Source organism: Lobosporangium transversale (genome assembly GCF_002105155.1).
Source record: "Lobosporangium transversale strain NRRL 3116 chromosome Unknown BCR41scaffold_17, whole genome shotgun sequence".
Classification (NCBI taxonomy): Eukaryota; Fungi; Mortierellomycota; class Mortierellomycetes; order Mortierellales; family Mortierellaceae; genus Lobosporangium; species Lobosporangium transversale.
This window is the reverse complement of record NW_019028995.1, coordinates 254,269-280,431: the sequence shown is the minus strand read 5'-3', so window position 1 is coordinate 280,431 and position 26,163 is coordinate 254,269. Positions and strand designations below refer to the sequence as shown.

Sequence of the window (26,163 nt, the reverse complement as noted above, 5' to 3'; positions counted from 1 at the left end):
TAAAATAAAAAATAAAAAAAGGACCCTCACTTGAAATGTATACATGCCGTAGTATATCCATGTACCTAAATGTTTCCATCTGTCGTTGAGTTGAGGTATTCCATATTCTCCCACATTTTGAAGACAGAGATTGTGTACTATAAAAAAAAAAAAAAAAGATCATTTTTTATTTTTTACTCAATATTTTATAATTTTTTACACTTGGGAGGTTCAACATTAGTAGCACAGCAAGAGCCAATTGATTGAGTTTTGGAGGCGAATTTTTTTTTTTTTTTTTACAATTGTCAGTTGTATACGAACATGTGTGTTGAAAATGAAAAAGGCAATGGAAAACAAGGGATGTGGCCTGATATTGTGTTTTTTAAAGTAAGAGTTGATTGAGTAGGTCCTGAGAGCCGGTGCTCAATTCATTTGCTGATCGAGAGAGGGGAAGAGAAAAATGCATGAAAACATTAACATTTATTGTTCATAATATTGTACACAAAAAAAAAAAATAAATAATAAAAACCTACTGTTTACTATAAATCCTTATTGTTGATAGCGCCCAATTTCACGTCTACATCCGTTTATTGGAAAACGTTTTACAAATGTCTACATGTGTTTTTCTTTTTCCTTTCTTTTTTTTTTTTTTTTTTTTTTTGTGATGAGAACAGAAAGCTTTGGCGCGCTTTCTTTGGCAGATCAAAAGGTACTTTTAGGTGCCTTGAGAGGAGCAAAAATATTAAATTCTGATCTTTCTTTTTTTTAATTTATCTTGGTACCCAAGTACGAGCTCCAAGACTGATATATACATGTGCAGCCTTGTCAATAAGGGATTGTGCGCGCTACATGATCGAATCTATCTATCTCATGATTACAAAGACTGCGGGATAAACTATTAATAACAAAAAAATATGTGAAAAGAATCCAAGGTTGTCCACAAATGTTCTGATTTGTATCCTCAAGCCGATGTCTCTTGCGAAATGGAAAAAAAGACAAAGAGAGAAGCGTGTGTGTGCATGTGTGTGAAAAACGAGAGGGAGAGAGAAAGACACAAAGGAAATCGAATAATCGAATACAGAACTTTTTTTTTTTTAATTTTTTTTATTGTATTTATTGTATTTGAGCATTAATTAAAAAAGATTTTGTTGTTTAAAGCATTAGCTAATATTTAATTTTGGTGTATTATTCATCAATCGAAGCCACACTGAAAAGAAAACGCGCGCCACAACAAAAAGGTTTTCTGGACGCGTGCGTGGGATTCTTGCTAGGATGCATAGAATTGTGGCTCACATGCATATCCGAACATTTACACTTCATTTTCTTCTTTTAACCAAATAAGCACAAAGGAACGGAGAGAGAAAACAAGGAAAGAGACAAAAGTTTTTCATAAAATAATGTCCGGAACATGAAGTATCGGGATGCTCTATAACCCTTGTAAAAATCCCCATAACATCAATCATATTAAATAAACGAAGTCGTTAGAGCATGAAAGGAGATGATTCCATGCCCCTGTGCCATATTTCTCTAAAGTATACGCGATTACACCACACGGACCAAACGTACATTTCCGATGACATGTATTCATCAACAATAACAACAATGCTGTTTGTTTGTCACTATCAATAATACACATTTATACAAATAAGAAACCAGTGTTTTCAAGCATATATCCCGCCATTGAACCTTGGGTAGGATAGATGATGGCAAGGGAGAATTAAGCTAAAAAAGCAAATGTAAAATGTAAAATAAACTTAATAGAAAGAAAGAAGACCATTAACTCTGGTTCGGAGCCTTGATGCTCAAGTCTCTCTCTCTCAAAAAAAAAACCGGTGCACAACACAATACTTTATTTTATTCTTTTTTTTTTTTTATCTCGCAAAACAAACATTCTTGCCTATGTCTGCGGCATACTATCCATAGGATGTAGTAAATATATCCCATGACTTTGAGAGTCCTTTTGTCATCAAAAAAATAAAATAAAAAATAAAATCTTTATTCTTGCTTAGTGATCGTGTTACCATTATGGCTCAAGAACTACAAACAAGCAAAATACCCATTCCTCCACATGCAGCAACTGCGCTTATGAATGAGTGCTCTGTTCAGTATAGATATATATGTCTATACATTCTCAGAAACACAACTTTTAAAAAAAAAAAAAAAAAAAAAAAACATTATCCTGTATATATCCAAATATTTGCATTATCTAAATATACCAACAGAAGTTTGTTCTGCACTTTTTGAAGTCTTCTTTTTCTTTCGCGCTCTCTCACATGCAAACAGCTCAAAAGAAAACAAAATGAACAGAATAAATTCTGCTGTACTTACAGATCAGCAATGAATATGTTATACATTTATTATTTTTAACCTATTCAGTATACCGTACATGTACTGAACATGTAGACCACCATTGTTTTTGGCAAATCAGCAAGGAAAAAGTGTGGCTCAAGATGCAAACCACTAAATGGGGTCGCTTACTGTTGGCTCCAAACAACATCTCACTTAGGGATTGTTAGTATAGGATATATTATATATGTATTATACCTGCTTGCCACGATTTCGAGGGCAGGCCTGTAGATCAACGAAGAGCCCTTGATTAGACATCAATTAGTGAATACTATGGAATTTTTCAGTTCTGCGATCACTGTCTAAATGCATATATAAAATACCATTGCTTTCTCCTCCCTTCTTCATGGAGTGTCACTCTGTCGCAAAATGAAAATAAGGATGATGGTAATAACAACAGTAAAAGACAAACTGTGTACATTGCTCTTCTTTGTTATTTTTTTTTTTTTTTGGTTATAACAAGCTGCTTTGTTTAATAATATTGTCAAAAACATCTTTCTTCTTTATGTCTAGGCGTTTACTTGGAGCCAAGGCTAGGGAAGACCTCCTGGTCGTCAACATTGACGGCAGTACCACGGGAACCACCACGACGAGGAACCGGAGAGTTGTTGCCGCCACGGGCACCACGAGAACCACGGGCACCGCGGTCACCACCACGGCCACCACGGAAGCCGCCGCGGGGGGAAGAGGACTGTTCACGAGAAGGCTCAGTGTAGCGGATGTCAATGTCAGTGAACAAAACCTTGCCCTCCTTCTTACCCTTACGGGTCTTGGGTTCAGAGCCCTTGCCCATCTTGATAAAGTCTTCAGCCTCCTCGACCTCAAGGACACGGGCATCTTTCCATTGAGAGTCATCAGCACCGGCATTGGCGGCACGGGTCTGGGGAAGGGAGAGCTTGACAGACTTAGCAGCCTTCTCGGCCAAGTAGTCATCAAGAGTCTTGACAACGACCTCTGGCTCAACGGGCTCGGGCTCAGCAACAGGAGTCTCGGCGACCCTTGTTGCATAAAAGAGAAGAAAAAAAAAATCAAAAATTAGACAATATCCTAAAAGAAAATGATGATTTTGAAAACTTTCCAAGATTCGTCTTCAAACGTTCGTAATTGCATTGACGAATAATTGTTAGGAAGCGTGATCCTGAACTTCCCCTAATCAGTGAACTTACAAAGCGGCGTCCTTCTCAGCCTCGAGGGAGGACTCAGTGGGATCACCTAAGCGGTTGTTCTCCTTGTTCTCGCTATCGACGATACCGGTACCGGAGTGGCGGTCAAAACCACCGTGGCGACCGCCGCGGGAAGGACGTGGGCCGCGGTTACGGGGAGTGGTGCCATCGCGAGGTGCACGGTCAACGCGGTCGAAGCGGGGTCCGCGAGGAGCTTAATGGGCGGTTTTAAAAAATACAATAAAAAAAGCGGATCAATATTAATCACTTATAGCTCTGGTGTGGTTAATACGAATATCAACCGGAAACCAGCTGAAAAGCCCACTACTATGCCATTCCTGAATTCCTGGTTATATACTCAGGTAAGCATCAATTGACGAGACATCTTTAAAAGAAAGTGCTTGATAGCAATTGAGCAAATCTATCTCATCCTGATATCCATGCGCTGAAATGATTGGAGTTGATGCATTAATGTCCTGCTTGCCTCAAAATACAACCAAAAGGGCACTAAGTATCAACTGATAATGACTACTTTATAGATGAAGCGCTGTTAAGGGAACGACAACTCTTCTCTTTATACACCCTTTAGTGCTCCGGATTTTTTTTTTGCATCGCAAATAAGCTGATCCTAAATGAATGGAGACACAAACTTCTGTCCAGACGGATCGACAGCTAGAGATCAAAGGTTCCACCTAAGATGTTTATACATCTGTTGTATTTTTCAGCTGTCCCGGGTTGATGGTGTCGATTAAGGCCCGAAGTACTTTGTTCGTAGGTGCAATGGTGAATAACGTGTTTCTTTTTTCCTCAGTAACTTTGCATCCATCAATTCCTGAAAGTTGGACTGATGGAGCCCTCCTGAAACACGAGCTGAAAACTTTCCTGACAATTGCGTTTGCTTACCACGGTCATCGCCGTCTCTGGGCTTGCCACCACGGGCACCATCCTTGCGAGGAGCCTTGTTGTCAGCAGTCCTGGCGGCGCCAGCAGCGGGCTTGGCAGCGGGCTTGGCAGCAGACTTGACTTCCTTCTTGACGGCGGGGACCTGGATCTCCTGATCCTGAGCGTCGTCGTTGAGAAGGTCAAAGATATTTGTAGACGCCATTGCCTGTTGAAAAGGTCGTAAGCGAGAGTGGATGTAGAGCAATCGAGATTCGAGATGTTAATTACTAACTGTTCATTTCCCTTTAGTTCCCTTTCCTCAAAAAATAATAAATATAAAAAATAAAAAATAAAAAGGTGCTCCAGTCAGCCACTGTGTCCCAATAATAGCTAATTCAGTATCCATGGATCCAAATGGATGATGATTTGCGTGCCATATTTAAATACTGGCTCAGGATGTCTCCTAGGAATAATGGATGAATCCCGTAATGATGATGGATGCCTGAATGATAGCAATGGATGTATTGGGTCAGCAGCCACTAGCTTGGTGGATGTGATTGGCTGGAATACTGTTACAGTCGCTAAATGAATAGTCCACGCCTATTCAATCGGTGGACATACAGTTTGGGCGCGCACCTTTAATGAAAATTTCGAGAGGGAAAAGCACACATTTCTCAAAGAAACCGGGATCAAATACTGTGAATATAGTTTCGTCACATGATCTTAAATCATGCAACCAAAAAGGTCCTTTTTTTAAATAAATAATTTATTATACGATCGTTATTATAAATGATGAGGTGGTGTGAATGAATGAATGAATAATGAAGAAAGACTGATGGAATGAACAAGTTGCCAAAGATATATATTAAATGCGTACTGGTCATAAGGATAATGCAAAGTTATTTTAGATATGGCCGTCAATACGAATGGTAGGAACATACTCAGGGCTCCACATGGACTCTTCAATCACTCCCTTCAGACTGACGCCCTGACGCAAGTGAGCACGAGCCAGTCCTTGCTCATATGCAACTTCGCAAACTTTAGCAGCAACTTCCTTTGAGACCTCTCGAAGGGCCCCAACACCAGGGAAGAGGACTCCGCTCTTAAGCTGGTCCTCCGAAGCCATGTTGGCAATCGTAATTGCAGTCTCCAAGAACATCTTACTTGTGACACGACTGGCGCGCGAGACAGTAATTCCAAGACCGAGACCGGGGAAAGACATGGCATTGTTGATTTGGTTAACCTTGCGAATCTTGCCCTTATATTCAACATCCTTGAAGGGACTTCCACTGGCGAAGATGGCGCGACCGTCTGTCCACTTGAATGCTTCCTCAGCAGAACACTCAGATTGGTGAGTTGGGTTCGAGAGAGGGAAGACAACGGGCTTTTCAACGCCCTCAGCCATAGCACGGATAGCGCCCTCAGTGAAAACACCACGAGCTCCGCTAAGGCCGAGGATAACTGTGGGTTTGATTGCCTTGACAACATCCTCAAGACCCATGCGATCCTTCATATCCCTCTTAAGATAGCACAGCTGACGTTCATCCAGATTAGCACGATCACCCAATCCAAATGGAAGAGGCGTCGTGCCGTCTGTGGAGCCAATATGAGGATTACCAAGGAGACCGTGCTGATCCAGCATCCAGATCCTACTGTAAGCTTCTTCACGGGATTTTACTTTGCCTTGTTCGACCATACAGTCGATGATACCCTCGCAGACACCAACACCAGCGCTACCAGCACCAACACAGATAATTCGCTCTTCGTTCAAGGCATTGATGGGCTTTCCACGAGCCTTCAATGCCGCCAAGACGCCAGCCAGGGCGACAGCAGAGGTTGACTGAATGTCATCGTTGAAGCAGCAGATGTGGTTCTGGTATTTATGGAGAAGGTTGTAAGCGTGAGGATACTTGAAATCCTCAAATTGAATAAGAGCATCTAAGTTTTTCGTAATATCAGTTTACAATGATTAGCCGAGACTGATGAGGAAAGAGCGCTTCAAATGAATGACAATGAGTTCCAAATTAATTTGTATATATGCTAAGAGCCGATCACTTACTAGGATATCTGTTCTGGATGGCATGGACCCACTCGTCAACAAAGGAATAGTATTCTTCTCCTTCCAAACGGCGGTGGCCCATTCCAAGATAGAGTGGATCGTTCAGGAGCTCTTCATTATTCGTTCCAACATCAAGAACAACAGGTAGAATTGATGTAGGACGAATACCACCACCAGCGACATACTATTGAGAACAAAAATCACAAAACAGAAACAGACTTCAAGTCAGATAAAAGCAAATGAACAATAGCTATCGCAGATCCCGGTAGCCCGCTTCGCGCACAAATAGCTTTACAAATGAAGAATCATTACCAATGAAAGTTTTCCGATGGGGATCTGCATGCCATTGGCACCCAAATCACCCAAGCCCAACACGCGAGATCCATCTGTAACAACAATCACATCGACCTGGAACATCATGGAGTAAATAGAGGGTGAGATGTTAGCCATTAAATTGATCAGTGCTCTTTAATTTTTTTTTTTTTTTTTTTTTTTTTTTTTCATTTTTGAGCACAGGGCACAAAACAGAAGTCGTCAAGATGCTTTGATCGATTAAACACATGTCATGTTGCAAATATTCATACCTGATCGTGAGGCCAGTTGTGAACCATAGCAGCCATCTGGCCACGGTCAAGAGTACTAAAGTACATTCCTCTTGCGCGACGATAAATGGAATGGAATCGCTGGCAAGCCTCTCCAACTAGTTTTCAAGAGTTAACCATACCATGAATAAGTAAATGAGTCTTTTTTTTTTATTTTATTGGCGTGATCATATCGAGGAAAAAAAGAAACCAAGATGCGGCATTAAAAAAAAAAAAAAAAAAGTTGCTCTAAATGTCATGTTTACTCTTGTCCATGCGCTTTTTTATTTATTTATTATTTTTTTTTCACTCCAACACTCTTGCTAACAGATCAAACACCTACCCTCCATTCCATTCATATTTGCTTACCTGTTGGTGTATAAATAACTTGAGAAAGTTCCTCCAGATTATCGATCAAGAGACGGTAATAAAGTGTTTCATTACGATCCTGTTTAACCAAGGGAAAGGGGGACAGGTGAATCAGATTTGTGTCATGACTCCTATGCGTCCATTAGTAATTAACGGCCAGTGTCATCTGATCTGCCTACCTGAAGTGCCGTCATGAAAATGAACTTTTCAAGCGGTGTCCGGCACTCACGCAAATTACGGATGATACGTTGAAGTTGCTTGTCCATCTCCTGTGTCCTTGGAGGAACAAGGCCACGAATGCCGAGACGCTCACGTTCTGAGAGAGAGAAAGCAGTGCCCTTGGAGAGCAATGGATCGTGGATGACATCCATGCCATGTTTTGTCGTGGTTTGAACCATAGTCTCCATGCGCAAATCAGGAAAAGCCAAGGTCGTAAGGGCACGTCTGCTATAATCCCTTACTTGTCTAGTGACATATCGTTGTGTCGTGGTGTGAACAGTCTTGAGAACAGGATTCCTCAACATTGTGATAAACTTATTGTTTGCTGTGAACGAAGGCGAGAGATTTCGGAATGGAGCAGAAGAATTGAAAAGAATGAGAAGAGCCGAGAGGAATGAGATGGAGATGAGGGCCTAAGAAGAAATAGTTGATGAAGGAATGAAAGAGAGAGAAAAAGAGCGAGGGACATTGGTGTGGAGCGATATTTATTTGAATAGATCGAGCCTCCCCAACGTTGTTTGGCTCAGCATTTGCGCTATTGAATAGATTGAATAAACAATAGCCAGCATCACATTATCATCGCAATTAAAGCTCTTTCTCATCGTCGGAAGGATCAGGGCGAGATGGCCGCTTTGAACAGAAAAGAGAGGGCATGTACCCAGGTTCGCTGAAGCTTATATCAATCGCGGTCTACTGTTCAATGCCCGATCTCCGCTAGCAATATTCGCTTTTATCTTGTTTCCCAACTTTCAACGATGATAACGCCTCGTTTCATCTTGCAAAAAGTAATCATGTCTGAGTGCTATTTTAGCATCAACTCATCTTTGCCCGACAATAGACAACAGTTGACATGATGCAGTAAGACGTTAATCATTATATATACTATCGGGTTACAGTCCAGTCAATTCACCACTATGTCATCTATAAAGAAATACCATCCTTTTAACTGGTTCCTGAACAACACTTGCTATTGGTCTACCAATATGGATTTGATAAGTCTGAGGACTATTTTGAACGAATAGCTCTCTCGTTTTCTCTTGCTATAACCGAGCTATTGGCCAGTGCTTATTATGAAGTAGCTTGGTTCTACCCCACATTGACGCGTGTGTTGCTAATTTCCCCACGTTCTCGCACATCAAAACAATAAACATCACGTATGGCTCGTAGTGATTGATCCAAACACATGAATGTCAGTATCGGAGCCACGCGAGATCCGCTTCCCAGCCTTCCCCCACATTCCAAAATCGCTAAAAGAGGCAAATCGTTCCTGAAAAGAAAGGAGGATGCCGTTGTCTTGTCTTTGGTAGGCTGGTAGGCCTCATAGTGCTCCTTTCCACTTGAACGGACGGAAAAGCTTATCATCTTGCGATGAGGAGTTGTTGTGGCAGAGGCTCTCTTTTTTTTTTTTTTTTTTTTTTTTTCGTCTTCCCCGGTTGACCGCAGTGGATCGCCGTTCAATTATCGTAATCTAGTCGATACTCGGACCATCCAGCCATTGCCTCAATCATAATACATGAAGTGCAGCCAAGTGATGGGTCGGAAATTCCACTATGCTTTGAGCTATTTATTTACAGTATAAACATAATGACAATCTGTGGAGAAAGACGGAAGCTTCTATTCCACACCCACATTGCAACCTTTGTCAGCGACTGTGCTCACCTACAGACAAGTACATGCCGTTTCTGTGTCAATTTTGTTCATTCTCATAAACTTTGCCCGTCCTATTTGAAAGACAAAAAAGCCCGCACCCCGAACACACTATACTTGGCCGCTCTTTTAAATTTGATAACGCGGGAGACATCCATACTAAATCTAAAGTTTGAACTCCATAACATATACATGTACTGTATATAAATATATATAAATATAAAAAGTATATACAGTGGAATCTCGATAATTGTACACTTTTGTACAATTTTCGAATTTGCTATATTTCTCGGTTATTGATTGGCTAAGAAGCCCACAATTCATGAAAAACTATTCTAAAAATCCTCTGCTGATTCCTCTACTCCAGTTGAGTGTGGGTTTTTTTGAATACTTTTTTTTAAAAGAGTAAGGCTCTTAGCCAACCAATGGCCTAGAAATATATCAAATTTGAAATTTGTACAAAAGTGTACAATTATCGAGATTCCACTGTATGATGCTTTCTCAGCGGACAGCAAGTGCAAATGAAAGAGATAAAAAGCAAGACGACCAAATGAAATTCTCCATCGATTTCCGTTGTAGACTTCTGAAGGATCGTGGACCAACATGAAAGCCATTGCCACATTAGACCAGACTATAGTAAAATTCATAGATGGAATTCATGGATACGATCCAGCATCATCAGGCTCTAGGTTATTAGAACTTGAGGTAGCTCTTTACTTTCGTCAATGTATCAGTGTGAAAGATGTTACTTCGTTAACATGTAGATATCGTTTATACGGCCATGATCTTGGTATGAGAGAAGTTCATGTACATGTACTGTTCAAAACATTTATAATCTCTCGAGAGTCTGCCTACTTAACCTTCCTGATTTTTGTTGCCCTGATTTGTTGGCTAATTTTACCTTCTTCGTCTGTTTTCGGAACACTTTTGATAACCAACAAACTAACGCTCAATATCAAATTTAGGGAATAGTTTAAGGAAAAAAAAAAAAAATGGACTGGAGAGCCTGAGAGAGGGCTTTAGCGTCAACTGAAGATAGATATACATAGTATGCTTACCAATAGCCCGCTAAAAACTTTGTAGTTTGATAGTTCTCAGCTAGGAACACATGAATGCCAAATAGGTCATAACTTTGCCATCCTTGGTAAACGGCACCAGAAGGTTTAAAAAAAGAAAAAGAAAAGTATATATTGAATAGGTTCAATCACTTCATACATGTTGCGGCCAATCTACCAGTGACGATTGTGTAGAACAAGTTCAATAAAGTGCAGCATGGCTTGGATCTCGGTTTGTATTATCCTTGCCTTTTTATTATAGCAGTCATCTTTTATGTCCACGTTATAGAACAACTTCCGGACTAGTGGCCCTTTTCGCCCTAATACGGCGCGCTTCGCCTGTATATTCAAGACGTTTGTCAGATTACAATATTTCGGGCATCCAAGTTCGAATGAGAACATCGATCGTGGCAACTAGCGTCAGAACAGGGAATGCGTATATTTCCTCTCCAGTTCATTGTATTCACTGAAGTGCTCGTTCAACTGTGCCTTTTTCTATCCTAGCCATTTTGGACATTAAAGTCTAAAAAAAAAAAAAAAAAAAAAATAAGAAAGAAAGAAAGGTCAGAGCAGTGCTATTTACAAGGGCATGGGCCACTGCGGTATAAGAAGTTTTGTGCGGGTTATGTCTCAATGTCTCCAAGAGGATTGCGTAAGGCTTCATCGAGATGCTGGGATATCTGAAAGGTTCTGCACCACCACTAATCATGATTTTTGATACTTCTTGATATGCACCTTGATACATGTGTATGACTCTTAGAAATCACGTAGATATTCTGTAGCCCTTTGTTTATGTGTCGCATAACTAGACAGGACACCCATACACCTTTGGTGGATCTACACTCCACGATCATCAGATCAATGTCCTTTCTTTATATAGGCTTGGTCCATTTGCTCTGATCTTTGATGTCGAGCCCTCGCTTTTTCTTCGCTCAATGATCCGTCCTCGTGTGTTGTCATGAGGCTGTTGCCAAAAAGATCCTTCATCTCAATGGCTAGACGCCTCTGACGTCTTGGATACTTGCTCATTTTCCTTAGTTTCTGCAATGCTAGTGCTAACACCGTACAAGCGTGTCCAGTAAACTAATGTGAACAAGCACCTTGGGACCACTCTGCGAAAATGTTGAGATGTCGATGAGCTCTGATGCGACTCTTCGATCAAACGTTGTATCGTGAAAACTATTGAGGCCCATCCTCTAAGCGTGGTACACATTCAAGGGTACAGGTGGGTAAATTACCCATTACTTTTATGCCTCATGGACTTTAGTAAACAGAGCAATGCTCACCCACTGAACCCAGGCTGCATTTTGAATCCAAAAGGGTTTGGTTCTGCCGAGAACCGATGACTATAAAGCGAGGGATGGATGGTTAAGGAAAGCAGTGGATGGGCTTTTAAGTGATTGTACTCAACCTATTTGTACGAACAGCATTGTGATGGCTTTATTAGCATATGCCGCTACCAAGACGAGGCGGAGCGGAAGGGCTGCCGGCGGCAAAGAATATATAGTCCTCATCTTTTGCCCAGTAGGGGGCTATAGTAGGACCTTGAATTGGACAAATTTTCATTGGGAAAGCTGCCATGAAGAACGAAGACACGTAACAAACGAAGCAGGAAAACAGAGCTTTCAATCTAAGCGTGTTATGAAATGCTGAGGTTAAGTTCGATAGATCAGAAAGTACCGTCCTGTAGCGACGACGATCATAACCGGCTCTGGCTTGGTCAACGTGTAAGTGAACCGGCCTCCTATCAAGATATCCAATAGGAAAGGGACATTATTTCCCAGAAGACGGAAAGCTTTATTTCCAAAAGCTTGGGAATATGTAACAATTGGAGGCTCAAACCCATTTAAACAAGGTTTCGAGAGGGCTCCAAAAAACATTATCACAATCAAAATTTACATGCCATCGGTATAATATCACACTTCTATGTTTCCGCCTTTACACCACACGATTGCAGTGATAGATATTAGGTGAGTTGGATGGGGTTTTAATGGAAAGTATATTTCGATAGGTACGGAGTGCCTGACTTTCTTCCACCCTTTCAAAGCTATATCACATTGTGCATGGTAACTTTTTTCTTTTTTTTTTGTGTTCGCTTCAAATATTGCAAGAAACAGCCAAGAAACTAGTCGACATTTCATTCTTATTGATTAATTGTTAATTGTTAGTAGTCTAGTTATTCCCTGTCTAAAAATGTCTAAATAGGCACAGACTAACAGACAAAGAGACATTAGAATAAATGAGCACGGCAAACTAAAACATTAAAAGATAAATAAAATGTGATAATCTTTGTCTGGCATGAAATGGAGAGAGAAACTTTTGTTCACTATTGGAAGAGATGGTTGTGGTAAAATGATCAAGATGAAAAAGGTCTGAATGATATACATGTATCCATGTTTGAGCGAATAAGAACAACAACGAAGTCCTGAGGTGTTGTTTATGTGTGTGTGACGGATTTCAAGGTGAGGGAAAAAACTTATTAAAGGCTCTCATGAATGATTAGAAAAATAAAAGTAAAAATAAAAATAAAATGAGAAGCACTAATTTGATTTGTGTTCAAGTTATATTCATGTACAACTTCGGGGGTGCTTTTGCTTTTGGCACCCACGAACACTTGACAGTCAGGGCGAAAGTGGGAAAAAAGAAAGAGAGCAAGGTAAGAGAGAGAAGAAAGAGTACCGTACTGTTCTGTAGTAAGTACATGGAATCCATGCCTATGGCCATCTGGTAAATGGTAGTGGGTCAGACGAAGCGTGCCTGATTTTTGCATGACATGCCTTGACTGTTGTGTTGATTTTTTTTTTTTTTTTTTTTAGGTCGCCAGCATTGCTGAAGTTGTTTCTTTGTGCCTTCCTTCTTTTCTGGTTCCCCTCACCCCCTTCCCAGCTAACTGCCCCGTCCGTTGCGAACCCACGCATCCCCTTCCTCTCCGCTGTCTACCCTCCCCCACCTTTCCCTCCCTTCCTATCCTCCATCCTCCATCCTCCATCCTCCATCCTCCATCCTCCATCCTCCATCCTCCATCCTCCATCCTTCATCCTCCATCCTCCATCCGTTCATCTCCATCAGCTCATTTCTCTTCCTAATTTCCATTAATCCACCACTTAGTCTTCGGCATTCCCCCCAATGCATAGTGAAAACTCCAACCATAACAACCAACATCAATCCATTACACGTCCTTAACATAAATAATCTAGCAGAAAGAAAAAAAAGAGAAGAAAAGACGGAATCAAAGCACACTAACATACCCATCCTACAACATGTAAGCAGCTTACATGCAATTTACTTGCTTGAATGTCTTTTAAGCTTCAGAATCCCAACAACGATTTGAATCCATAAACAATTTTCTTCTCTCTGCACCATTACATTTGTTCAGCTTCCTCTCTCTCTCCCTCTCTCTCTCTTTCTTTCTGCAACAGTCAGTTCAGGAACCTTTATTAAAACTAACGAGATCACACTTGAATTTTGTTTGTATTCTGTCGCGATTAGATAATATTCAAATATTCAAACTAAAAAAAAAAAACGCCTACTGCCCGATAAAAGTAATCATCAATTTTACAATGAGAATTTCTTGGGCAATCCAGACAGTGGCCCTGTTTTACCTGGCTACATCCCACGGAGGTAAGCATTGATATACAATTACAAAATATATTAATATAAAAATTAGCACATCTTCCCAGCTGGCTCTCTTCTTATTCCGTGCAAACCGAAAGGTGATGCTATTTATTCGTCTACAAAGTCAGCCATGCGTGCAGGAACTTTGTCGCTGGGAATAGCTTATGCGACATAACATCCTCCAGAGGGAATGTTCCTGTTTAACATTAACTTTTCGTGCAGAGGAAAAAAAAAAAAACGGTTTTTAAGGGGTCATGCATCAATCTATGCATAACATTAAAAATGGTCATGGTTATTTTGAAAGCTAAAAGGGAGGCTAGTTCTTTTTTTGTTTCGCTCTAATTAACTCTTCATAATGCATACTATTGAAATTCATAGCTTCGGCCGACCGTTCTATCAATATCATCAAGAAAGACTTGACAATTAAACCTCAGCAACCCAACTATCAATCCGATGTCTATTTTTTCAAGAGAGTTCTCGACGTGACAGAGGAGCAGGACCGTTACTCATCACATTCCAACAATGTTAAGCTCTTTGCGCGAGCCGTCGGCGATGATGAGGTTGGGGTCCAGCACCGTCAGCCTAGCCGCCCTAACCATGGCAGACACCGTGGTAGAAATCCCCACCGCGGCAGAAATCCCCATCGCGGCAGGAATCCTCATCGCGGTAGGAATCCCCATCGCGGTAGGAATCCCCATCACGGTAGGAACCCCAGGCCCAAGCCCAAGCCCAAGCCCAAGCCCACGAGACCCAGTGATCCGAAACCCAGACCAACACAGAGGCCTAAACCCAGTCCCAAACCCAGTCCTTCGCCTACGCTCAGACCCAGACCACCTACTCGAAGACCCACCACCGTGCGCACAACGACGACAACTGCTACTGTCCCTACCTCCACCTCTGCTCCAGTTGCTCCAGTTGCTCCAGTCGCCCCAGTCGCCCCAGTTCCCCCAGTTGCTCCAACCGTTCCATTTGCCCCTCCTAGCAACAACAACCCTGATAACGTGCAGGGTAATCCACCAGGTGTTGTTGATCCTACGACTTCTCCTCAGCCAAATTCTGACCTGGCTGCGGGAGTTACTAGCACTACAATGTCTGGTGATTCTGGCTCCTCGCTGGGCGCCATCCTTGGTGCTGTCGTTGCTTCTGTAGCTCTTGCAGGCCTCGTTGCTCTTGGTGTTTACCGACGCCGTGAGAAACGTCGCACCATTGAGGAGCAGCCCATGTCTGGCGCTCCCGAATTGGATGAGGCCCCTCGTACAGCGTTTAGGCATGAGTCCTTCATGGCACTGGTGAAGGATGCTGCTCAGGGCTTCTATGCTCCTGGAACAGCCGCTCCTAGCGCTGGTTCTGGTCCTTCGCCTCTTGCAACCGTCAGTGCTGGCGCTGGCGCTGCAGCCTTGTCACGCCAGTCTAGTACCAGCTCTCAGAACAGTCAACACTTGGGCACAACCAAGAATTCTTTGAATGGTGCTATGCCCCCTTCGTCTGTCCTCCCTCCTTTGGCTCATCTCGCAGATGGACGTCCCTCAGAGTTTAGCAATGTTCCCCTTTAGCTGCGCTCCTATCATGCCATAGTCCATCTATCATCTTGCTGCTCTTTGCTCTCTTTCAGAGAAAGGGTCTCTTAAATAATGCAGTAAAAAAAAAAAAAAAAAAAAAAAAAAAGAATCCATTTTTGATATCTCACTACAATCAGATTTATAAAACAATAACTCTTTGGCCAATTGGACTAAACATTTATTCTTGTAAAAAAGCTGCGATTGATGCTTGACATCAATGCTCTGCGCATAATCCTGAAAATCCAAAATAGCCTTATGATCTTGCGTGGTTTGTGGTTTTGTGGTTTTGTTATGTATCAAGCTCTCCCTTTATTGTGTGGGAATAATATGCGCTCCTAAACGATGTCTAAATCTACATCTTGCTACTCTTTTTTTTTTTTTTTTTTTTTTTTTTCTTTATTTAATTGTTGATAAAGCTTGGTTGTTTTGTTTTGAAAAATTTTGAACCCTGATAACCCTGAACCCTGATAAAAGCAAAAACGACATTCCATGCCCATGTTTAAAAAATATGCCTCCTTTTTACTTTCTTGATCGTTACTTCGCCCTTCATAGCTATTGTGCAGAGAAGAGCGCCTTCTGAGAGAAAAAGCGGACATCGTTGTCAGGATCCTCGCTGAGTTTAACCAAGGCTGGTTTGAGTTGCTGTTCAACCAGAGGTTTCGTGTCTGGATTCTGCGAAAGCACAGGGATAAGGGCCTCTATGGATTTAGCAACGTTGAAGCGAATGTTGGGAATAGGATCTGACACCAAATTCGTAACAGTTGGCAAGATATAGTCGCGGATCACTTCTGGTGTTACGGCTGATGCCATCGCCTAATTTAATCAAGAAAAAAATAAAAATAAAAATAAAATGAGAAAGTGGCCATGGAAAATAGCAAAATAATGAAGTGGTTGGGTTGCAAGCCTACCGTAATAGCAAAGATGGTGGTCATTCTATATAAGTAATTGGGATGCGTCCCCATTGCAAGGACTTTAGGAATGATGGCATGTTCTGCCCACTCTACGCCAAAAACCTCTGTGAGCTTCCTCAGGTTAACTGTAGCAGCATCTCGGATTGAAAAGACACTGTCGCCCAGCCATGACATGCATAGTGCTCCCAGCTTCTCGTCAAAAAATTGGACGCCCAATTGCGTGGCCAAAAGTGGTATGTAGTCAATGATTGCCAGACGCACGCGCCATTGTTTGTCCTCTGCCAACTCCACAATAGCGGGTAAAAGAGATTGAGATAAGAGCTCGATTCCAATGACCTGGTTCACGGTCTCAAGCTTGGAAATGATGTTGAGTCGTACATCCGGGAATTCATCCTTTAGTAACTGAAGGAACAAGGGCAACAAATGCTCTGTCGTCGCCTCTTTGCCGAGAATGGGCGCCAAACCGCTAATCTGCATCGCCAAGGCTGCACGGACATGTTGTGAGGTGTCTGTCACAAGGTCCTTGACGCAAGGCAAGATATAGTTCAAAATAGTGTCCTGGTCCACCAATTTAGCGAATCCTGAAAACACGGCATCAAATCATGAATTAGAGACATTTTCTAGTTTTCCATAGTACTGAGCAAACAAATAGTCTGATTCTTTATATTTTTTATAAACTCACCAGGGACTTGTCCAGAAGCAGCTGTGCGGACCTCTGCCTCATTATCCTTTAATAAACGGACGAAAGCCACAACCAAGTCTTCACGTGTAATCTCCTGTCCTACAGCAGTACTCAGCTATAGGCAGCATTCCAACATGTAGGATAAATACTTTGGTGTTAGCATGACCGTTGAGCGCCAATATTCACATCACTACCCATGGTTATCAGCAGCCGTCCATGTCGATACAAGAGTGTGATCAAGCCATTCTTTTTACCTTGACAAAGTTGTCAGCGATCATGTAGCGAACTCTCCACGATTTATCTGCAACCATAGTCTTGAGCGTTTGCAGAAAGTAGACCTTGCATTCTTCAGGCGAGAGTTGCTCTGCAATAGCAACAAGATCGGTCACTGTCAGCAGACGTACTGAGTCCTGTTCGTCCTGTGCCAATTTATTGAAGAGAGGAATGATGTCCGAAATAAGATGTTCCTTGCTGAGTTTTTTGGAGAATGTCTGGAATTTAGGAAGAAATATATGAAAAGAAAAGAAAGAATTAAATACAGTTGATCATAAAGATAAATAGCTAGAAATCGTAGATAAATACATGACCAAAACGATGCCAATTATTTTCGAGAATAGCTCTTACCCCAAGATGTGTGGCCGCCGCTCGACGAACCATGGGTGTATCATCCATGCAAAGCTGGCTGAAAGCCCTGTTTATAAGGAAAGCAAACCATGATAAACAATAGTTGGTGCGTTAGACTTGAAATCGCAATACTATGCTGTGTTACGATAACTAAAACTATGAAGTTTCTTACTTGCGCATCTCTTCTTGGTGGGCTGACGAAACCAATGGATAACCACATGCATAGAGACCAGTTGCAGAGGTGCGACTCGTAAACCAATCACCCGAAGTAAGACGTTTAAGCAAAGGAATATAGTATTGCTCCAACTGGGCCTGGGTTAACAATGGACAGATCTTATTCAGTGACTCAACCGCCTAGCCATACACACGAAAGAAAAGTCATAGCGCATCCAGGTTAACATCGCTTCAATATCTTTATGAACACAGAGCGCTGAGTGTTGGCAATGCAGGGCACTATTAGTACCTTGTCGCGAACCATTGTTTCCTCAACTGCAGCAAGATTCTCCAGGGGCTGCAACAAAATATGAGCATATTGCGCCCCTCCAATGTACTCTACAAAGTCACCAAGCTCCCCAGCCAAAGCTAGCAAAACTTCATCCTCGTCATCGATAGATTCTGAAGGCAAAATTCAAACGAGATGTTAAAAAAAAGGAAGCGTGAGCTTAATTCAAACCAATGCTCTTTTTTAGATCCTCTTTTTTTTTTTGTACCATCTAGGAAAGGGATCAATTCCTCTCGAGCACGCTGTGGACCGAGTGCCAGGGCGATGGTATTCAGTCTTTTGATAGCATTCAAACGAAGATTGACATCGTCGTGACGCAGTTCATCTATCAAGATCGCGATAGGATAGAGTTCTTCGCTTTCAGGATTCATAGATGTAAAGAGTAAGCGAGAAAATACAGATGAGGAAGATTAAATAGGAGCAAAGTAGTAAAAAAAAAAGAGAGACAGAGAAGGGGGGAGGGACAGGAAGAGGTGGATAGAGACAAATGAGATGGTGTCTAGTTGTTTGTACGGTATTTTTCTTGTGGGAGTTAATCAAACGAATGAAATGTGGATGAGTATTTAACAAACAATTTTACAAATGTCAGAACAGACGACTCTGCTGGCGCGTGTAGTTAGGATATAACTTTTTTTTTGATTGTGACGACAGCAGTGCACAGACCAGGAAGGATCTATTTCCCGACATGATTAGAATAGCACTGCTTAAGGCGCTAGCACTCGCGCTTTTGGTAGGTCTCTGAATATCTAGCTGTTCCCAGATGTGGATCCTATCCTTTTCCAGAGCTTGAAGACATTGTAGGTCGCTTTTGTTGAACAGTACCACTGGAGAATACCCTATTGCATGTCTTGGCAGAGATTTGTATTGTTGAAGCTTGGAGATTAAAGCAAGTGCTCATCGGTGAGACATAGCTTAGGCATATAAACTCATTCATGCCGACTACGACAAGCTTAAAGAACATGCCCTGGATATTAGCTTTGATAACCTTTTGCAAGCATCCTATACGATGGAGCTTTGCCTCCAACTTTCAAATAAACTATGGAGTATTCAATCTATTTTCCTACACCCATGTACTTCGGTCATGTAGAAATCCTAGGTAGTAGGCCTCTGACTCTTGTCTGACTTCCGACAGCCGTGAGTAATCCGGAAGCAAAAATTCGGATCCTTTTTTCATGAATCGCCTTGCCACATCTACCAAAGTCCAGTTCGGTTCCTTTGTGTATCTTTGATCCAGGCTTGAGCCTCTCAATCTCTAACTTAAATAGCTTTATTATCGGCGATAGAGCCAGTAGTCTACGCCGGTTTCCGCTGACCCTGTTTAATCAGACAAACTCCACGGTTGTTATGTCCACCCTTGTATTCTTCAACGCCAATGTAACAAGCATTGTAATGATAGCAATGATGAAGTTAACTTTCAATTGCTTCTTGATCTCAGCGAATAGTGGTCTTCATATCTTATCTTTAAAAGCTACGCGTGTCAAAGCTGGGATTCTAATTCTCTTGCTTATCATATGTGTCTTGTTTCTCCAGCACCGCCTTTGTCTGTCGCATGAATGTCAAGGTCAGAGTCATTTAAACTTATGAGCTACTTCTGAAAGACATATGCGGGGGATATCCCCGTAAAGACCATTGCATATCAGTGAAGTGGTTCAATGCTTGGATACCTTTTACTATTCCCATGAGAGGCTGAATGGACACCAAACTCCTTATCTTCTTTCAATCTTCGATATTTTCCAATGATTACCTGTCAAAGTCAACAATGTTGTGTGTATAAATGTTTTTTATTTGATTTTTTTTCTAAATGGAACAGACACAGGAATAGCAGACTAGGAGCGAGTGTAATGACCCATGGAGAGTTGGCTTCGTTTGTCAGGTCTGTCAGTGTTTGAGCTTGTCAAAAGTAAGGATCAGTGGTGCATATGAGGTGCAACAGTAGAAAGAAGAGCGCCCATTTTTTGGTGTATTTATTTCATTTGTCTTTGAGATCCTGTTTTTTCTATTCCACGTCCACCTTCTCCGGAACGAGAAAGAGAAAAAAAGCTCTTTTCATCACCTTTCTTATCTCCTTTGCTTTATACTTCTTAAAAAAAACGCCACTTTTATCCACTACTTCTGCCACTACGACGGTCTTTCTCGTTTCTGTGCCATCCCCCACGTCTACTCACGCACGCATCTGTTATCCCATTAGTGTTTGCAATTAATCCTTTATTTTTTCCGCGCGTTCATACATCGCCTATTCTACACACATCATCATTACCAATATGCCAGATCCGGTCATGAACATAAGAGGCTATCAGAGTGGCTCTGGTGAATCAGATCATCCCCATGACGATGATCATGAACGAAACTATTCTCCATTCTGTACGTTTCTATTTTTCTCAAATCTGGATTGCACTTATTGCAATTCGATCTCGTATATTACTTTTTTGAAGGATAATACACTCGCCACTTTACAATACCATGCATGTATTAACGCCGCTATTTTCAATGTCTCATGCTAGCCGAGTACATTGATCATTCCAAACATGATCCTGAAAAGGTGGTCGAAGAGAGCCCAAACGGAAGATATGCTAAGGTAACATATGAGGAATAAAATAGGATCATGAAAAACTGGAGAGAAGGAGAAAAAAGAAAGAAAAGAAAAAAGAAAGAGAAAAAATATAAAATAGAATAAAAATAAAGAAAAAATAGAGTAAGGAGGGACGGAGACAACATTATCTGTGTGTGAAGTAGGCGCCATTTTGTTGGGATGGTGCCGCGGTTAGCAATAAGTTTATGTCAAAGTCAAAGACTATGGCTTCTATCGACCATGTTTAGCCTTTTTTCTTGGCGAACAGCAGATGGGATGGATGAGGAGAAAATGCCGCACTTGTTAAATATCTTGCAAGCCAACTCCCATGTTGTGAAGAAAAAATCCCTCATGTGAAGCCCAAAAAACAAAGTTTAATTGTCGCACGGCTTGCAAACACCCTCTCACGACACAGACCAAGTTTAATGGACTGGACTCGACCTGGTTGTAAAATCTTTTATTAATTTAACCTTTCTGGTTTTATGCAAATAGCTCAACTCCGTATTGGGCAAAGGAGCTTACAAGATTGTATACAAAGGCATTGATCGTGAAGAGGGCTACGAGGTAGCATGGAACTGCTTCCAGACCACCAGACAAGAATATGCAGAGCTATCACAAGAAGTTGAAATTCTCAAGCGTGTTCGACATCCAAACATTATCAACTTTCATGACTGTTGGTATAGCAATACTGAGTTTATCTTCATCACTGAGCTCATGACTTCGGGCACCCTTAGAGAGTAAGGAAGTCGCTCACAACGCCCTGAAGAAGATGGTCAGTCATTTGAGAGCATTGTTAATGAAATCTTTTGACTCAAATCGTCCATGTCTACTACTTTTCCTAGATATATCCGCAAGCTGCAGCATCCTAATGTCAAAGTTATCAAACGATGGTGTAGACAAATTCTTAAAGGCCTCATTTATCTTCATTCGTACGACCCACCAATTATTCATCGTGATATCAAATGTGACAACATCTTCATCAACGGCGCTCATGGTGAAGTCAAGATTGGTGACATGGGGACGGCGAAAATGAAGATTGGCAAAAAATACACAGTCATTGGTATTGTCGATGTTTCGTTTCTTGCAGCCTGATTATTACTGGGATGCATTATTCGGCTTAACTCTTTTGAACCGTAAATATTGCGATCAAACATAGGCACACCTGAGTTCATGGCGCCAGAGATGTATGAAGAAAAGGGATACAGTGAAAAAGTTGACATCTATGCTTTTGGCATGTGCTTGCTCGAAATGGTCACAGGCGAGTATCCTTATGGCGAATGCAAAAACGCTGCCCAAATTTACAAAAAAGTCATCCAGGTATCGTAAGATGAGCTGCCAGTTTGTCACAGGCGTGTTTTGCATTAGCAGTTGTAGCTAATATGACTAAATGGACAAGTCTTCATATCCAATCTCTTTCCCTGCTCATTTCTAACAGGGCCTTAAACCCGATTGCCTCGCCACTGTTACGGATCTCGAAGTGCTAAGCTTGATCAATCATTGCATAGCTCCTGAACAGGAAAGGTAGATAGACTGTAGAAACACGCACCACACACACTGTGCTGTTAAACTTTTCAAAGTCCTTGGCAAGGTTAATATTATATTGGATTCGACTTCTTAACTTGTTGACCCTTTGCATGCTATGTGTCTAGATATTCTGCGCAGGAAGCTATCGAAGATCCCTTTTTAGCGGTAGAGCCCGAAGTTGTGGTCTTGACAACGAACGAGGCCAAGAACCATTTGACATTGCAGGTTGTATTCAAGGGTATGGACAAGCTATCGGTGAAGTTTGAGTTCAATGCTGACACAGACACGGCAGAGGAAGTGGTCAACGAAATGGTGAGAAACATATATGACATATATGCAACATAGCGAAGCTTGTGATATAGGTCATGCTCTATTTAAGATGGCTCATATGGCCCGTATACTTTTGTTTGGATATTAGATCGAAGAGCAGGTCCTTCCTCAGCAATATCAGAGGCTGATCACTCATGACATCAATAGGATATTACGCGAGCTGGCAGGACCAAATGACAAAAAGGACATTTCAGGGCACCATGTACCGAATTCACCCCTGATGTTACACAATAATCAGTCGCAGGGAGCTATCTCGCCCATCACTCTTGACGCTACCAACCCTATAGTTCAACCAGGCTTGAGTCGTAGGAATTCAAATCCTGACTACAGCGGTGACGTAGAGCTTCCCTTCAAAGGTAAAGTCCTTTTCCTCCTGCATTCTCTCACACATTTTAGTACATTGGTTTTATTTATCTGGTTCGTGTACACTTGTATAATATATATTTATCTTTTTGCTTTTTGCTTTTTGCTTTTTTTTATTTTTATTTTTTTTAGAATATTTACCGGATACACCCATTGAAGAACTTGTCCAAGACACTGCAATGGCATACCACCGTGGGCCAGACAAAGCAAATGAATGGCTCGCCAAGCTGAAGAATCAGGATATCATGACAGTAGGTGACCTTAAGGACTTGCAGGACTCTGACTGGGCTGGATTTGGATTGACGGTTTTTGCGTCTAGAGCACTCAGGAACAGATTATTTGGTAGAAACGTTAAACGTCCTGGTGCAATGACAAGATCTTTAAGCCATGGTCTCGATGATGGAAGCAGTTGAGAATGTGATTAAGCCAGGCGACTTTCGAGTACCGTTTGCTGTGTAGATACGTTTACAATGCCATTTTAGATCCCCTTTGTCACCCACTACTTAGTATTTCATTTTTCCATTTCGAAATGGGAGTTGTTTGGCTGTCTTTCGTTCAGATTAATCTCCACTCCTTAGACACTTATTATATTGTATATGCAGGCCGTAAAACAAAAAAGAAAGGCATGATAGAATGAAGCGTCATAACATTGCACGCAAATTTATCCATGTCAAGAATATCCAGACACTTTGAGCAGTGTGGAATGAGGCTACAGTCGTACACCACCTCATCTTTGTATATTGATTACAGATAATGTGTCGCTGACCTTCCTTGTTCACACTCCATACACCTGTCCCACTCGACACGCTTTTGTAGCGCTACTATCCTCCTGTGAGTGTGAGTTGATCCTCGGATGGTTTCAATAGCATGTTGCGACATCGATCCACAGGTTCGTCGAGTCACAAATTAATTAGAGAACTGAAGAGCCACAATGTCATCTCCGGTATTGTAGCCTCAGCTTTGGGTGAAATGATCACCTATCAGCGTTTATCTTTCATGTCAAAGGATTTGCGTTCAGTTGTCATCACTCTATCGGACTATGACCAATAAGCGTTGGTGGTGGGAATCCAGGAAGGTCAGGAGAGCCTAGCATGACCCTTGTGGGGGGCAGCGGGTCCAGAGAAAGGGGCGTAGTGGTAGACCAAAGTGTTGAGGAGATGCCGCGTCTACTTGAAGTACGCGAGATTGATTGATAAGGATAGAGTAAAGGCACACAACCTGACCCTAATCGGACCAAAGTTGACAATCAAGAGTGACTATGTCCCTTGTTGGTCTATTGCTTTGTCCGAAAGACGCATACAGCAAGTACAAGCATACTACAGTCTGCTCTCAAGAAGCGGGTCAAAATGGCCCGCTTGCCAAAAATAGGGGGTGACATCGGTCAGGTTGGCCACCAACGACTAATGTAGCTTTCTTGGTATTCAAAATTTGGTCATTAAAAATAAGGGGTGAACAAAGGAAGCTTACATTACGTTCAAGCTGTAATTTGGTCATTAAAAAAAAAAAATAGGGGGGTTGGCATCGGTCACGGTCACGGCCGCCATGACATGATGAAGGCCTCTTTCTTTTTTTTTTTTTCAAACACTTCAACACAACTTTTTGTTTTTCCATTTCCTCCTATAGTTTTCATATTTAGAAGTCTGCCTTGACAAAGAAAAAAAGAAAAATAGCATTCATATATCTCTGCATTATATCCCGAAACCATGGTTTCCTTTCGAAACATCTTTCTGAGCGAAACTCAGCGGCAAGTCGAAGCTGAGGCACGAAACATTGGATTGGCTCACACTATCCGGGATCTCATCACTGGTAAAAAAAAATAAAATAAAATAAAAATGACGAGGCTTGAGAATGTAGACTAACTTACTACTCTATCACTTATTCTTGACCTTTTTTATAGGTGCTAATCATGAGATCCACGTTGATAGCTATCAAAAGAAAAAGGCTGTTAAAGCGCTTCAGAAGGCGAAACCAGCCCAAGTGAATGAATTGATTACAATCTTGAAGGCGATGCCAGATCCAACCGTTGGAGAGTTCAAGACAGTACACAATCGGGAGCACAGCAAGCAGCAACAGCATTCTATTCAAGATAATGCTACAAGGATGAAGATAGCTATCGATTCTTCTGATCATGGCGAATCAAGTTTAAACGACAAAGCGAATCAAAAAGTGGACAACACAAATAACGCCAGCTCTGAGTCCGAACTAGCGCCTGATGTGAATCAGCAACCTGCATCAGAACCAGAGTCGGATGTAATAAAGGCACCATCATCTTGGTGGGCGATCTCATTTTCTTCGCTTATGACAGCATTTGCATCATCTACGTCTCCTAAGGAGCAGCCTTCTGTAAGAACGACTACGACAACTATCACAACCATCACCATGGCTGAAGAAGACACAGAGCAAAAAGAGAGAGATGAAGTAAAACCTCCAGTAGAAGGATCATCCACAGATTCTACAACGAAAACAACGGCACAAACTGGAAGTACAGACAGTGCAGAAAGCACAAAAAATACAGAAAACATTGAAAGCAACAGCAAAAAGGGAACGGTGACCAAGACAACAACATCTTCCACTACTATCGCTACCAATGCAACAGCAGACAAGACAACTCTTGTTTCAACCATTAATTCCATTAAGCAGCAAGTTCTAGCATTGACCAAAGCGCCCCCAAACGATGTCATCAGCGCTTATACTTATTGGTGGGGTTACGAGATTTATGTGCCTCACAATTGCATGGCTAAACTACAACGAGTCACCAACACAAGTCAGATCTTTTTCGGGTTCCTAAGTGGAGCCGTATCCGGAATTCCAGGATTGGCCGCTCTAGTTCCCCTTTCGAGAATCATCTCTGCATGGGTTGGGTTTCAATGGGCGTTGATTCAAGCAGAAGATCTTGGAAAGGGCGTTGTATTATCAGCTACATGGTAAAAAAAAAAAAAAAAAAAGGTTATGCTCATCATTGCAAGCAATGGTATTAAACGTTGCTTATCATATTAATATTGTTAGGGTACTCCCGGTGGCATTGGCGCCAAGATCGTGGGATTATCTAGGAACAGAGGATGTCCCAGCACCAGCAGGAAATCCGGTCACTAAGAAGCAGAAGCAGATCAAAGCTGCATAAGATCGATAAACTTGTATATACCACTATTATTCCTAAAGGACTGTATCCCTGAATAAACTAATT

General features: G+C 41.7%; 6 protein-coding genes across 6 annotated transcripts; 3 read left to right on the top strand and 3 right to left on the bottom strand.

The window, feature by feature from the left end:
- Positions 1-2,769: 2,769 nt before the first annotated feature.
- Positions 2,770-5,018, bottom strand: BCR41DRAFT_352969 (hypothetical protein). Its single transcript, XM_022024050.1, has 3 exons — positions 4,392-5,018; positions 3,492-3,702; positions 2,770-3,323 (listed from the first exon to the last, which is right to left on the bottom strand). Exons 1-3 carry the CDS (start codon positions 4,591-4,593, stop codon positions 2,843-2,845), a joined length of 894 nt encoding a protein of 297 aa, XP_021881626.1. The 5' UTR covers positions 4,594-5,018; the 3' UTR covers positions 2,770-2,842.
- Positions 5,019-5,144: 126 nt separating this feature from the next.
- Positions 5,145-8,043, bottom strand: BCR41DRAFT_352968 (hypothetical protein). Its single transcript, XM_022024049.1, has 6 exons — positions 7,559-8,043; positions 7,380-7,458; positions 7,014-7,129; positions 6,742-6,837; positions 6,430-6,613; positions 5,145-6,308 (listed from the first exon to the last, which is right to left on the bottom strand). The coding sequence occupies exons 1-6, from the start codon at positions 7,901-7,903 to the stop codon at positions 5,275-5,277; spliced, it is 1,854 nt and encodes a 617-aa protein (XP_021881625.1). The 5' UTR covers positions 7,904-8,043; the 3' UTR covers positions 5,145-5,274.
- A 5,817-nt stretch (positions 8,044-13,860) lies between these two features.
- BCR41DRAFT_395968 (hypothetical protein) lies at positions 13,861-15,468 on the top strand (the record flags this gene model as incomplete). Its single annotated transcript, XM_022028769.1, has 2 exons — positions 13,861-13,921; positions 14,294-15,468. 2 exons carry the CDS (start codon positions 13,861-13,863, stop codon positions 15,466-15,468), a joined length of 1,236 nt encoding a protein of 411 aa, XP_021881624.1.
- A 400-nt stretch (positions 15,469-15,868) lies between these two features.
- On the bottom strand, positions 15,869-18,753 carry BCR41DRAFT_336109 (armadillo-type protein). The gene is made up of 8 exons (XM_022022019.1): positions 18,402-18,753; positions 18,155-18,306; positions 17,864-18,045; positions 17,692-17,758; positions 17,322-17,558; positions 17,068-17,182; positions 16,383-16,966; positions 15,869-16,287 (listed from the first exon to the last, which is right to left on the bottom strand). The coding sequence occupies exons 1-8, from the start codon at positions 18,562-18,564 to the stop codon at positions 16,027-16,029; spliced, it is 1,761 nt and encodes a 586-aa protein (XP_021881623.1). The 5' UTR covers positions 18,565-18,753; the 3' UTR covers positions 15,869-16,026.
- Positions 18,754-20,200: 1,447 nt separating this feature from the next.
- On the top strand, positions 20,201-23,618 carry BCR41DRAFT_352962 (kinase-like domain-containing protein). Its single transcript, XM_022024048.1, has 9 exons — positions 20,201-20,554; positions 20,695-20,768; positions 21,255-21,499; positions 21,605-21,822; positions 21,919-22,079; positions 22,198-22,283; positions 22,412-22,598; positions 22,705-22,972; positions 23,112-23,618. Exons 1-9 carry the CDS (start codon positions 20,455-20,457, stop codon positions 23,390-23,392), a joined length of 1,620 nt encoding a protein of 539 aa, XP_021881622.1. The 5' UTR covers positions 20,201-20,454; the 3' UTR covers positions 23,393-23,618.
- A 953-nt stretch (positions 23,619-24,571) lies between these two features.
- BCR41DRAFT_386270 (hypothetical protein) lies at positions 24,572-26,149 on the top strand. The gene is made up of 3 exons (XM_022027773.1): positions 24,572-24,785; positions 24,877-25,903; positions 25,986-26,149. The coding sequence occupies exons 1-3, from the start codon at positions 24,683-24,685 to the stop codon at positions 26,098-26,100; spliced, it is 1,245 nt and encodes a 414-aa protein (XP_021881621.1). The 5' UTR covers positions 24,572-24,682; the 3' UTR covers positions 26,101-26,149.
- The last annotated feature ends 14 nt before the right edge of the window (positions 26,150-26,163 follow it).